The 13,939-nt window shown below is 36.4% G+C and overlaps 1 protein-coding gene across 3 annotated transcripts in view; it reads right to left on the minus strand.

Moving 5' to 3' along the window:
* Window positions 1-4,287: 4,287 nt before the first annotated feature.
* The window catches only part of Bche (butyrylcholinesterase), a 69,454-nt gene continuing 59,802 nt past the window's right edge, over window positions 4,288-13,939 (minus strand). For 2 of the 3 annotated variants that reach the window (XM_013518684.1, XM_005393137.2), the window contains exon 4: window positions 4,288-6,311. In XM_013518684.1, coding sequence (XP_013374138.1) covers window positions 6,187-6,311 — 125 coding nt within the window. In that variant the 3' untranslated portion in view covers window positions 4,288-6,186. The remainder of the gene's footprint in view (window positions 6,312-13,939) is intronic. The other variant, XM_005393138.2, reaches the window with a different exon arrangement.

Here is a 13,939-nt window from a genome sequence, read left to right on the forward strand (position 1 = left end):
TGCAGTCAGTACAGACCAGGCTCAGGAGGTTTCCATTGGGGAAAAAAGTATCTATTATTATTTGGATTCAAGTCTATGTGTGTTATGTACTGGCAGAAAATTTATCTACATTTTACCTGTGTCCTGATTTTTCCTGAGACTGAGATTAAGAACCATGAACTCATTAATCTGACAGAAGAAATTAATAAGATAGTCTGCAATACAGGGTGTAGTACACATCCTGCATGCTAATTTTTGCAAGATCTACAGTGAGTATCAGAAGCAAATAACAGAGTTAAATGATTTTAAAACTCTGCAATTTCATTAAAAAAAAAGGAAGCATTTTGCAAAATGAGGGCTTTGGAGAGCTTGGTTTCTGACAAGTTTAGCATGAAAAAGAGGCCAAAAGCTTTGCTTCAGGACGATAAGAAAGATGGATGCCTTGAGAGCATATCAGGAATTAGCACAAACCAACCTTTCACAGGTTCAAATGTATAAAAGGGTAAAAGTAAACTTCTTGGAAAGACTTTGCTTTAAGAAGAAAGTCCCAAGGTTCCCTACTAAAGAAGGGCCTTCTAGGGAATTGATTCCTCAGGATTCAGTTCACAGTGTTGAGACATATAGGCACCCAAAAGCTTCTGCATCCATGACCCAGAGAGCTGGCCACTGCTCAAACAGGCAGCAGACATTGGCATCATCCATACGGGGCTGGTTTTACAGGATGCAGAATGCAAGAGTTATAAGGTAGCAGAGGCTTCCACATTTATTTTAAAAGAAGGTCTGGGAGACCAGGCAGTGTGCACTGAAGGGGTGGGGTACACAATTGTGTCAGTGAAGCCAAAAGTGCAGGGGAGACTCTTAATATGCCCAAGATAGATACATGGAACATCTACCAAGGAAAATCAAGACACCTCTCTTCGTTTAAACTGTGGATGTTAGGTATTGTGTCATAAGAAGGTGACTAAGATGCTAAGGATCCCTGAAGTTTAAATGTATACTCTGCATGATAAATCTTTCCTTGAATAATGTTATTTTCTGGAAAGTGTTCATAAAGGCCTAAGAGTGTAATGAAAATTTGCATTACACATGTAAATATAGATTTTTTTTTTTTTTGATATTTTTTCCGGTACCAGGAATTGAACTCACGACATTGCGCTTGCCAGGCAGGCACTGTGCCGCTAAGCTAAACCCCAGCCCCCGTAAATGTAGATTTAATAAAGCATTGGTGTGTCCTAGACTACCGCTCAAGACTACCGCTTTAGCTACTCCTACCGCTCAAGACTACCGCTTTAGCTACTCCTTTATATTTGTCTGTGTGTGTGTGTGTGTATGTGTGTGTGAGTAGGTATATGTGTGTATGTGCATGTGTGTATATATATGTGTATGTGTGTGCATTTGTATGTGTGTGTGCATGTATGTGTGTGCATGTATGTGTGTGGGCGTGTGTGTGTGCAAGCATGTGCATTCACATATCTACATGGGGCAAGGTACAGAAGAAAGAAAAAGGAAACTTGATATGTAAAAACCAATTTGTCTAGAGCCACTCTAATAAGAAAACTGTAGAACCCTGAAAATGTAAATTTGATGTAGAAACAGAAAAAAATCTGAAAATTTTATCAAATAGAGTGAAAAATGACAATAATTTCATTAGCAAAGACATGTAAATTATCTGCTAAAACTTAGGTTTTCAGTTGTAAATTCAGTTGTAAATTCTTCCAGCTGAAGTCCTGCTGCTCCATCGAATTATCAAGAGAATCATTATTTACATTTGTGAGTTTTCTAACATTACTTCTCTAAGTTAAGTGCTTATAATCAGAAAAACCTATGTAAACTTTTGTCAAATGGCGGGGAAACTTAGAAGTCACAGCCAACAACTTTATGTTTATGTTACAGATGGGCTTAGGTGGATGAATAATATTCCTTTCTATGTTCTCCCTTTGGCTAACTTTGGGAGTGGCTATCTGAAAGAGATGATTGGTAGATAGATAGATAGGTGATAGCAAATGTCAGTATAGTTAAGAGCACAATCTTCTGTAATAACTGCTATCACATAAAACACCACGAAATATTACACATGCATTTTATTTAACTTTTTCTTATTTTTCAGACATTCTTCTACCCAAAGCATATAAATATTGGTTAAAATAGCAATATGAAAATATAACTTTCTAGTGCAGTGGTCATAGAAAAAGTGTGTGTGCTCCAAATTTCTTCTAAATATTTAGTAATCTCTTGTTTGGAGAAAAATGTTATTTCCTGATATCAGTAATAAGTACGTTTCTTTATTATGTAAAATTGCAAAAATTCATCATTTTCTGCTGTCCAGTACTAACGCAAGATGCGTGTTCCCCGGGTTCTTTAAATTAACCATCTAGAGTGCTCTGCCATTGGTTTATAAACTTTGTTACACACTGGGAGCAACTCAGCATCATTAAGAAATACTGATACTTCATTCCTTCTTTCACACTGTAATTAAATGAATAGTGACAAGTACATTGCAATTTTTAATATCTTCTCAGGAGATTCTAATATGTAATAGAATTTGGAAAGTACTGATCAAAGACCTATTATTTCTTTCCTAGAGAAAGCATTGTCCTTAAGTCTGTGAAGACAAATAGTGCTGTTGTAGAAAAACAAATCAGAGTCACCAGGGAAACTTGAGAAATTACTGATGTTTAGGCTTCATTCCCTGAGATCCTAATTCAGTTGGTTTGGTGTGCAATAGGCTACAATAATCCCCAAGAACTCTAATATTTAGTTAGGGTAGAAGTTTAGGAAGCACCCAGCTGAATGCCCCATCTATGTGAATTATGGTCTACTACTTTGATCCACGAGTCTGTTACCTTTCTCCCACCTTAAAGGCAAGTAGCTGGACAGCAGTCCTGTTAAATTCCATCCAGTTGGCTGCAGGGGTGGATTATCTCCTCCTTCCTGCCCACCCCCTTCCTCTTTTTCTTCCTCCCGTTTCTTTGTTTCTCTTATGCTCCTTCCTGGCTCCCAAAGACTCACAATACTCTTTTCTTCCCGCATAATAGGACTGAATTCTGCTGTATCTTGTCCTCTGACATCTACCTAATTAACAAACACTGAATACTGTGGTGGCGTTATGTAGGCACTTGTAGAGTGACTCAAGCAGCAAAGCGTTCACAAATAATTGTCTTGAAAAGTCAGGGTTTTTCATTGTTATTGTTGCTGTTTATTTGTTTGTTTGTTTGTTTTACCTCCAGGGTAAATATAAAAAATTCTAGTAAAACCGTCCTTCTTTTGGTAAGAGATATGACTTTGGGGGTTGTGTGTGTCTCTTTGTGCTAATGTTGGCCACTAAAATCATTATATCACTTGTGGATTTTGTTATCCCTGGGTAACACTAATGCTAAAAATTTGAACTAAATACAACAGATGTCAAGGTAAAATAAACTTACCGAGGCTAGGGGATATTTTTGGAAAGAAATTTGGAAAAATCTCTCTATCCTCATCTCAGAAAATGTGATTTTCAGATATTTTTCATCCTTGGATACAGTATTATGCTAGAGATGGGGACTGACAGAGATTTTATCGTTTCTGCCCCCACAAACCTCTAATGTGTTTAGCTGTTCAGCTTAATAATATTCCTCACGCAGTTACTGATAATATAATTGATCTAATATTTCTCCATTCTACTAGCTTGTAAATAATTTTTTCAGCTAAACAACAGTTAATATCCAAAATGACCCTTGTAAAACATAAGTGAATTATGCATTTTCATATTTATAGTGGCTCCTCGGTTTATGAACGCTTCTGTTTGTGAACAATTTGGTTTGCAAACAGAAGCATTTGGCATAAATTTGCTTCAGTTCATGAACTTTGCATCGGGTGATATTGAACCTTGTAGGGAAATTTGATTTAGATTGTGACCAGAATTGTGGCACAAATTAAGTTCATGAACTAAGATACCATTTATAGTACATCTGTGCTACATGATATATTTTATATTTTTACATTAATTTTAATGCACAGCTGATTACTGTGTGACCGTCACGTATGCTCCATTTCTTGTCCTCTGATGTTTCTCCTTCATGGAGCTAGTTAGTGAATGAATTTCCTTAGTGTCATTCCCCACTGGACATTAGCAGACTTCTGTATATATAAACGTAAGTAAATATACCTCTACACCTTTGTGTAACTTTTTTTTTGTGGCAGAGTCTCACTATGTAGTTTAGGCTGGATTTGAACTCACCGGTTAGCTCAGGCTGGCCTGAAACTCACAGCAATCCTCCTGCCTCAGCCTCCTGAGTGCAGGGGTGCACACCACGCCAGACAGTGTACATATTTTCAAACCTGATGATCTTTATTTTCTGACAGTCTGAAAGCTGAGAAATGGTACATTAAGTTTATATTTATCTTATGTAAATTTAGTAAAAAACTTAAAATTCTTTCTACTGAACACCTTCATTTTAAATAAACTCATAAAGGAAATATTTTTGTTGAAATCACTATGATATCATGCGACAGGAAGCTCATGCATCTTGGGTTTATCACATTCTTCAGCAATGTACATAGGATTCATTTATTGGGATATTTGCTGAATAGGTCACAGCTGAAATTATGTGAAGATGCTCCTGAAATTTATTTTCACTTTGACTAGAAATAATTTTATTTAAAATTTTTTATTCTTTGTGCTTGCAATATTCAGCAGCTAATTTCTGGAAAAATTAAAATTAGTTACTATGCTATTTTTGAGGTAAATGACTTGTTAACCCTCATACACATTTTTAGAATCAAAACATCAAACATAACTGTTTCTCAGTATGCAAATAATTGATGGAACTAATTTCTTGATAGTAGTTGCATTTATTGTACTCCTGTTGGAACTTGAGACACAATTACTTGTCCTACTTTTGAGACATGTACTGAACCTTTTATCCAAATCCAGTGATAGCTTCTATAGGTTTTTACATTTATGTGGTGATTCCACCACTCTGTACTCTGTCAGCTGGAGAGGACTTCACACTGTCTTGGAATTTTAATATCTGCACATTGCCAGTTTTTTAACTGACCAAACTCTTTTTTTCACTTTCGAGCCTGTTGATGTGGACATGTCTAAGAAGTCTGGAACACTCACTTCTGTCTCTCTATACACGTTTCTCCCTTGTATCGAGGTCCCTGAGTTAGAATCGAACATGGAAACATCTTTTTCAACGGTCATCACACAAAGAGTGAGAGCGTTCACGGTAGGGCAGAGATTGCTGTGATAAAAGCCAAGCCAGCTTTGAGGAGTGCTGCTAGTAAAGAGGTATTATTGCTTTACAGCCCTTCCTTCTTTCCAACAAGGAACAACGGCAAAGAGCGGACAAATGCTCAAGCTGCCCATTCTACGCCACCGCCGTGGTGCCACCGGCGTGCTTTCAGGGCTCCAGCATGCTTCTCTGGGTAAGTCGGGTCCTGTTTTGATACAGATTCCTCAGACATATGACACGGGACCTCATTATCTACAGCACTGAAGACCCTTGAACGTATGCTTCGTGAGAGCAACAGTTAGAACAGCAAACCTAATGTGAGTGCGACACCTGTACCCTACTTCAAGTGATTTTATGAGCTAATTTTCTCACCTTGGGTAACCGGAAAGTTCGGTTTTGAATTCTGTGCAGAACTTCCTTGATTGTGTCTATTGGTAGTAGTGGTTTGTTTCTAGAAGATGCCTCCTAAAGACTGAGCCTCTAATTTGAATATTCCCTCTTGCCCTTACATAAAAAACAAGGACTATTACTCTTGTGTGTGTTTCCATATCACATACTGATGTTAATTTGATAAATTAATTAGAAGAAATCATATTGTATAGGATCCAGTGTTTCAAGATATAGTTCATTTTAAAAACATACCTTTATATGAATGTCAATGAAAATACAGACATGACTGAAAATAGAATACATATATTTTAGGGAAGAAATAAAATTATTCAGGAAAGAGAAGTAGCACATCATTTTAGTATGCATATAATTAATTGTCAAATTTTATATGGTGAAATTTAATTAAACATGGTCTAGCTCTTTGGATTTTGAAATGCTAGGTAAAATACTGAATGAAAAATGTGCAGAATCGATATTACCCTGCTGGCATTTTTGTTACAGCTATATAATAGCTTTCTTTGAAGGTGTATAGAGAGCTACTAATATTTTTACCTTCATCTATAAGAAAATGAACATTCTATATAAAGGGCAAATCTATTAATTAGAGACCCATGCAGCTCTCTCTCTTGCGGGTGTAATCGTTGAATTGATTCTTCCAATCCATCATGTAACTGTTCCAGCGATGGAATCCTGCTCTCCACTCTTGCTCGGCCTCATCAATATTTCCTGTAAAACATGGAATGAGTTGCATTCATCTGAACTTTGATCTGTTTACACTAATTGAAAGTAACTTTGGTTACAGATGGCATTTTCTCCAGGTATACTGTACAGTACTGTTTATTCTTTATTAATTTATCATCTTCTATTTATACCTGAAATCCTCAGTAAATTTTAAACATGATATGAAAAATGTAAATAAGATATATATAACCTTTGTACATGAAATCTTAAAATATATTAAATGACAGAATGATTTTATGCATTTATTATCTTCAAGTTTTTTCGTTCCCACAAGTAGAAATACGTATGGATATTGCTCTCATTAAGTGACTCTGTTTGCTTTTTGGTTTTATACACTTTCTTTTGTTGCTTGTGCTTGCCAGGCAGGCGCTGTACCGTGGAGCTGTATCACCAGCCCTGATCATTTTGGTTTTGGAGACTGGTTCTCCCTGGCCTAGCAATTCAGGTTGGCCTCAGACTCCTGACTCATTTCAACAAAACAGTCTCATATGTTGCATCTTGTTTGTGTACGTCTGTGTGTTTGCATAGTTAATATAATTACATAGTAAAATATTATTATATTAATTATATTATTATAGCAGAGTATTATTTTAAATGAAATGCTTATATATCTATACTTCTTAATGCACAAAAATTCCATATGTCCTGCACTCACTACACTATATTTTAATTATAAACAATGTTTAGTCGGTGTCTCAGCTGTCTATCATGTGGACACAGTTTAATAATTGCTTTATAAATGTGAAAGATGACTCAGATCTGACTCAGAGCTTATCTACTGTCAAGTAATATGAAGATATGTATGTGTTAGTGGAAAATAATTTTTAGCAAGAAATACTGTGAGGCAGTGAACTTAAAAAGAGGCCTATGTACTTCAAGAACCTTGAATTTCTTTGTTTTTTTGAGAGAAGGTCTTGCTACGCAGGCCTGGCTGGCCTCAAACTTATAGAAATCCTCCTGCCTCTGCCTTCTGAGTGCTGAGACTATATGCACCAACACCCCAGGCCCAAAAGCTTATATTGAAATCATATTATATTAAGGATTGTGAACATTAGAAGCCATACAATTACAAGCTTAAATCACATACTTGTTTCTGATATAAGCAGATATAATGAGTTTAGAAGATGATTTAATTGTTCAAATCTATAAGCATTTCACATATTTATAGGTCTCTTGCCTTTTAATTATTTAAGTCACTAAGCTATAGTCATTAAATTAAAAATAAAATTTTAGTTTTTCAAGTGTCTTGAAAAAGGAGCTGCCAGAAGTTTGAATTATATAACTTTCAGTTAAAAATTTTTAAAACTAAGAGATAAATTTGTAGGAAATTAATTTGAAAAAATAATATAATGATCCAATTTAAGATTATATGAATTGTTTAAATATATGAATTATTTGAAATACTTTTGTAACCATTAAAATATTACTTATAATTCAAGATATATTAGGGTCTGAAATGTTTATAATGCTTGAACTTTGGGCAAATATTTGGTGATTTATATTAAACATCTAATTCTCATGTAAAAATGGACTCTAAAAGGTCAATGACTATAACTTTTTTGTGAATAATACAGCTTTCTAAGGGGTCAAAACCACTGAGAATAAACATGTTAAATATAACAAAGGATTACTTTTATGGTGTTTTTAAGTGATAATTATATGTTGTTTCAGATGTCACACAAAATAAGGAATCTAAAGTTGAAGAATAATAAAACTTTTGATAGAATAAACAAATTATTGCTAATTTAGCATTTAGACCATGAATTTTGATATTTATAGAATGCAATTTTTGTCTGAGTTTCTTTTCTTATTCATGGAATAGTCCCAAATCTATTGACTCTTACAAATGCAAATTTATTTTATGTGTCAATCATATAACTATGCAATTTATTCTTTTGAAAAACTTTTTAGTACACAATGCTCTATAAGGCTGAATACTTTCTTTCCTTTTAAAAGTAGTAGGTACTGATTAATACAATAAAATGTGAGACATTTATTTAGTTTCTAATAAAACCCAGAAGAAATAAATAACTGATAAAAAAGTTCTGAGAGCTCTGAAATGACTCAAAACCAAATTTAGAAGATTTTCTCTTCATTTCTTTTCTTTTTCCTCCTGTCTTCTTTCTTTTCCATTTGTATTAGCTTGTTTATGTCTAAGAACATAAAATCTAGTCTGGAGAACTTTTTGCTTTATTATCAAAGTCAGCAGTGTTAGGGATAAAACCATGTATCTTAAATAAATATACCTATACATTACAAACAAGGATTAAATTTGACTAGAAGTATTTAAGTTAGTTACAATTTGAGAAAAGAAAGACCATTAGACAATGTGTTTGCTCTATAGTTGATTAATTAAAACAAATTATATTTTAGCATAAAGTTACAATGCTTAAAAAGGTGAATTTTCATAGTTTGTGTTCTTACTACAAATCCAAATTGTCAGTCCCTGTTTTTCTAGGTTGTAATCTTTTGCACTCTGCTGCTGAGCTACATTCCACCACTCTAGTTTGTAATCTTAGAGTTCCAATTACTAAGGGCATTAGACTAACTTTGATATGAATTCAGCCATCAAGGGAGAACAACCCACTTTAAATGTTTCTCTTCATGCTCAGCGGCACCCAGAAGTCCACAGTATCCGAATGACAGCAACACCGTTCATTATCCCATATGCGTAACTATTTCTTGGGCAAGGGGAAACGTAATGAAGATTTGAATGACTTGGAAACAAAAAAAAATGTGTAGAATATGAAAAGAAAGGGGAGGTTAGCATTAAATTTACAGGTAAAGTACTGCCCAATAGTATCCAGTGAAAAAGAGACATGCGAGCAGGAAGTGAACGAGTTGGAGCCCAGCATGGGCCGTTCAGCTGTCGGGAAAGGTCCTGTTTCAAAATATGAAACTGAATAAACGGCTGGGAGTGTAGCTCACTGAAAAGTCTTGGGCTCAATTCCCAGCATAATCCAACAGGGGAAAAAAGAAGAAAACAACAGAAAAAAAAAAGGAAAACCAGACAGGTGGACCCTTGCCACCCTGTTTAATTTCTTAGAAAGAGTTTTATTACTAATAATAGAATGATAACATAATCTGCCCTTCTTTCCCATGGTAATGCTTTACTGTTCCGGTACTGTAACGTAATGGAAAGATTGTCACAACACACTATAGCTTAATGAGTTTTAGTGAGGAACTTTGAATCAACATGAGTGACAAAGCCCCTCGTTTTCATTTATAACAAACGTGGAGCAAATGCTATTTAATTGTTTTCAGCTTATGGCATTTTAATAATGTAAGCAAAGTAAAATAGTACAAAAAATAATAGAGGTAAATAATAATAAGGTAAATGGTAACATATGTAAAATAATAAGGTAAAAGGATAGGGACAAATACATAGTACAAATATAAACAGAAGAAAAAAATAAGGACTAATAGTATGAAAAACAGGCATGGGCGGGATCAAGGCCAGCCTGTAACGTTAATGCTTTTAAATAACAGATAAAATAAATGTAAAAATATAAATACAAATAGGTAAAATGGAAATAAGAGCATATTCTTGATGCAAAGCGAGAAGCAAAAGTAACTCTTTCGATGAAAAATACTGTCTCACAAGGGAAATTATTTTGTCAGTGCTGCAGACTCTTTCCAGAAACTCTAAAGCAACGAGCCGGAGAGACTCTCGTGCAGTGAAAGCTAAAACATTCATGAATCAATAACCAGAGCATGTCAGACTTTCAGTTAAAATTGCTAAATGGCTTTGCTTAAGAGAGAATTTAAATTCCTCAGTATGACACGCAAGACGCTTGGTCCCCGGTCCCTGCTTGCCTGGCTTCTCCCTGCTTTGCCTGCTAAGATTCAGCACAGATACCCTCTCTTCAAAGCCGTCCACGTTCCTGGACCCGACCCCACTGCCGCCCCGTGAGTGAGCAGACGCTGCCATCTTTATTTGTGTAACTCTGGCTGCTAAAGCAGTTCCTAGGAGAACAGTGGAGGAGGAGAAGCTCTGCAAAAGTGGTAAAGACTCATCTAATTCATTGGTTAGAAAGTGAAAGGGGAGTCGTATTCTACCAGGTAGCATGCTATGCATGTGGTAAAGGTCCTAAATCATTCCTGAGAAATGAGATAACTGCTAACTGCTGAGGACAGATAGTCCAATCAAACCCACCACAGATGTTGGTTGCTTGGAAATTAGTTTCTTCTTTTTATGTTTATAGTTTTATGGTTAATTGATATTAGGATAATTTATTTTGTTTGATAAGTATTTATGTGTTTCTGTATTAGTAAATGTTTTCTGAAAATATTGAGTCTTTTGTTTGTTTGTGTTTTGCGACAGGGTCTCACTGTGTAGTCCAGACTGGACTTGAACTCACTATGTTGCCCAGGCCAGCCTCGAAATCACGTAAATCCTGCCTCAGGCTCCTGAGTGCTGAGATTACAGGGGTGCACTACCAGGACCAGAGAGAATATTGATTTTAAAGGCAGTGCTTAGCCAGGCGTGGTGGTACACGCCTGTAATCCCAGCACTCAGGAGACTGAGCAAGGAGGGTCATTGTGAGACCAGCCTGGGCTACAAAGTGAGCTCAAGACCAGCCGGAACCACACAGCATAACCCTGTCTCAAAAAGACAAAAAAAAAAAAAAACGCCCCCCACAAAACACACTGCCCCCCAAAAAAAAACAAAACAAAACCCTTCTCTGTCGGCTTCAACCACACCCTAATGCCATTCCTTTCAGAGTTTGGACTTCAACACGTGAACTGTAAGAACGCCATAGGGGAGGAACTGTACATTGAACTATCCTAAAATTGCCAGTGCAGGTAAAGTTAGTAATGACCAGATTAAGCTGATGTTTCATTGTGCTGAGCATCGAGTTTAAAAACACCACGGCTCCTATCTTTGAGTGCTCACTGACTGTCTCTGTCTCCTATCACAGTCCGACTTTCCTGCGCTTGGCCAGTGCTGTCCTTCAGATTTAAACCTTGCCCCAAAGCCTCCTGTGCTTTGAAGGGGCTTGGCTCACCAGGTCAGGAATGCATTACTGGCAAATTTTAGTTGCCGTGAGGAGGTGGGGATGGAATACAGAAATGGGGTCAGTGAGAACAGCACTTTTGGCTTTGTCCTTTGATCTCTGTTGTCTGGGTGCAGGGGGGAAGAGCCCTCCTCCGCCAGGCCTTTGGGCAAAGCCGTTTCTCTCCTGGAGCCCGTGAAACGTTGACTGAACTCCCTGAAACCAGCATCCACAGGAAACCTCGTCTTTAAATTGTGTCTGATATATCGTCCACGTGACGAGGAAGTGACTGATGCAACAGTTATGAAATTGATCGGGGAAAGCGCAGCTCTGTGCAGGAGACCATAACCTTATCTGTTTCCCTGTTATCATCTGAGCGGGGCGTGAGGTTGGAGAGGGAACTACTCTACATCCAGGGTAGGCACTGTGAAGACTTCAGGTACTGAGGACCTGAAATAAATGGTTGATTTAATAAGCGAGTTACACAAAGCTTTCTAGTTGTTTTCCTGTTAATGGTGGATGGAGGATTTGGAGATATTAAGATAATAAAACTAATTTCATTTTTCCTCATCATCTTTCTACCTTCTCATCTTTAATTGTCACTTATATTAGTAAACTGTAAAATATTAGTAATATTCCACAAAGTGGCCTACTCAAAGAGTACCTTAGTTCTGAAATTTATATATAGTTTTTCAGTTTCGGAAAGCAGTAATGCTGTGTTCTTTACATAAAGATCAGTGGAGGAACCAGTGTACTGCATATTTCTCTCAATGGGATAATACAAAGTCAGATCATTTCACTGTTGGTAGGTAATAATGTTCTGTTATTTATTTAAAGGTCAGTGGAGGAACCGGTGTACCTAATATTTTTTTTTTTTTGCTGGGATAATATGAACATCAAATAACTTCTTTAAAAGAATGTACTCTCTCAATTTGCTCTTTGGTTTTTGCTTTGTGTTTAATATAAGATCTCACTGTGTCCTTTCGGTTGACCCTGAACTGACTATAGCCCAGGCTGCTCTCAAACTCCCAGGAATCCTCCTACCTCAGCCTCTCGAGTGCTGAGATCATTGTGCCGCTACACTCAGTTCTCTTTCATTTTGAATGAAACAAGTTGGATTATTGGTGAGAATCAGTGGCTCATGTATGTACTTCTCTTTCTTTTTTCCAAGACATTCTTAGTAGAAATCTCAACACTGTAATATTTTGCACAAATACTGCACATTTTGCGTCTTCAGATATGTGCCCTAACAGCGTTGGCAGGAGCATGAGCAGTATCCCTGGAGTGGAGTTCCAGAATGCATGTGTTTAAGTTAGTCTTAGGAAACATTTTATCTGGAAATATTTACTTCCCCAAAGTAAAGTATGGCTAAGTAGTGCTTCTAAAGCTTACTGTGGTTCGATCTTAAGTAATTTTTTCCATGTTTAAATAGTCAGTCAATAGTAATTCTCTTGAACTTTTCTTCATTTGTAGAGCTACCTTAAAAAAACTCCTAAGCTTTATCCCAAGTCTTCTGAGTACCACCAACTTTTAAAGCTTTAAAGATGAAAATATTTAAAAGTTTGTTATATAAAAAAATAAGGTAGAGCAGAATATATATTCTTAACCTATTTAGCTATGCAGTCTTATGTAAAAACAGGTAAATTCATACTATTTTTGCTTGTGTATATTATAACAGTATTGTGTAGATGAATGCCTGTTTAGAATGATCTTAGATTGCATTTACTTTATTTATTTTTGACATCAGGAATGGAACTCAGGACCTTGCACTTGCCAGACAGGGGCTTGTGCCACTGAGCTACATCCCCAGCCCTGCATTTACTTTAGAACATATATAAAATGTATTTACTATGAAAATCTTTTGGGGAGGGAATTATTTGAAAGAAAAATAGTGCTCAAATGCAAAATGACATTTTCAAGCCACACTGGAACTAACCTTAGCAGAGTCTCAGAGCAGAGCAAGTTGCGGTTTTCCTGGAGCTCAATGTTGTTCAGTTAAAAAGTTGTGAAGCATTATCTGAAATAGCAGCAGGTGGCTCAAAACTTTGGCATTTATTGGATCCACCTGTTTGTGGCAGATGAATTTTGATGGCAGAGATTTTTGAGACCTACTTTCAACAATTTCTAGTATTCAAATTTATTTTTAGTGACAAATGAACTGCCAGAGATCACTTGTGTTAGTGTCAGAAAGACTGATTTATAACGAGTAAGTAATTTAAAATAGTCACTGTCCTTTTTCTTTACTTATTTTCCTTCAAATTAGGATCCTCTTAGTTAAAATATTTTAAATACAGATGAAGAATATGCAGTCTGGGATGTTCAATGGTTCTCTCTGGGCCTCTTGGCAGATTAAATTAGTTACCTCATCGTTATTCACATGCAGAGAATACAAGGCATGCACTGTTGCTCTGCCGGGGGAAGCAGAGACCCATTTCTAGATATATATTACATCACAGAGCGGTTGGTAACACACAGAGCGCTGGTATACCAGACGCGGCACCCAGACAGATGGAGTACACAATTACGGTTTGGGTTGAGTAATTTCTGATAATCAAAGGGCTTATTAAACAATGCTATGCAGCTCTAACACACTCATATGTGTCTGAAACTCTTACC

This window comes from Chinchilla lanigera, unplaced genomic scaffold, assembly GCF_000276665.1.
Source record: "Chinchilla lanigera isolate Chin_1 unplaced genomic scaffold, ChiLan1.0 scaffold00047, whole genome shotgun sequence".
In the NCBI taxonomy this organism is placed as follows: domain Eukaryota; kingdom Metazoa; phylum Chordata; class Mammalia; order Rodentia; family Chinchillidae; genus Chinchilla; species Chinchilla lanigera.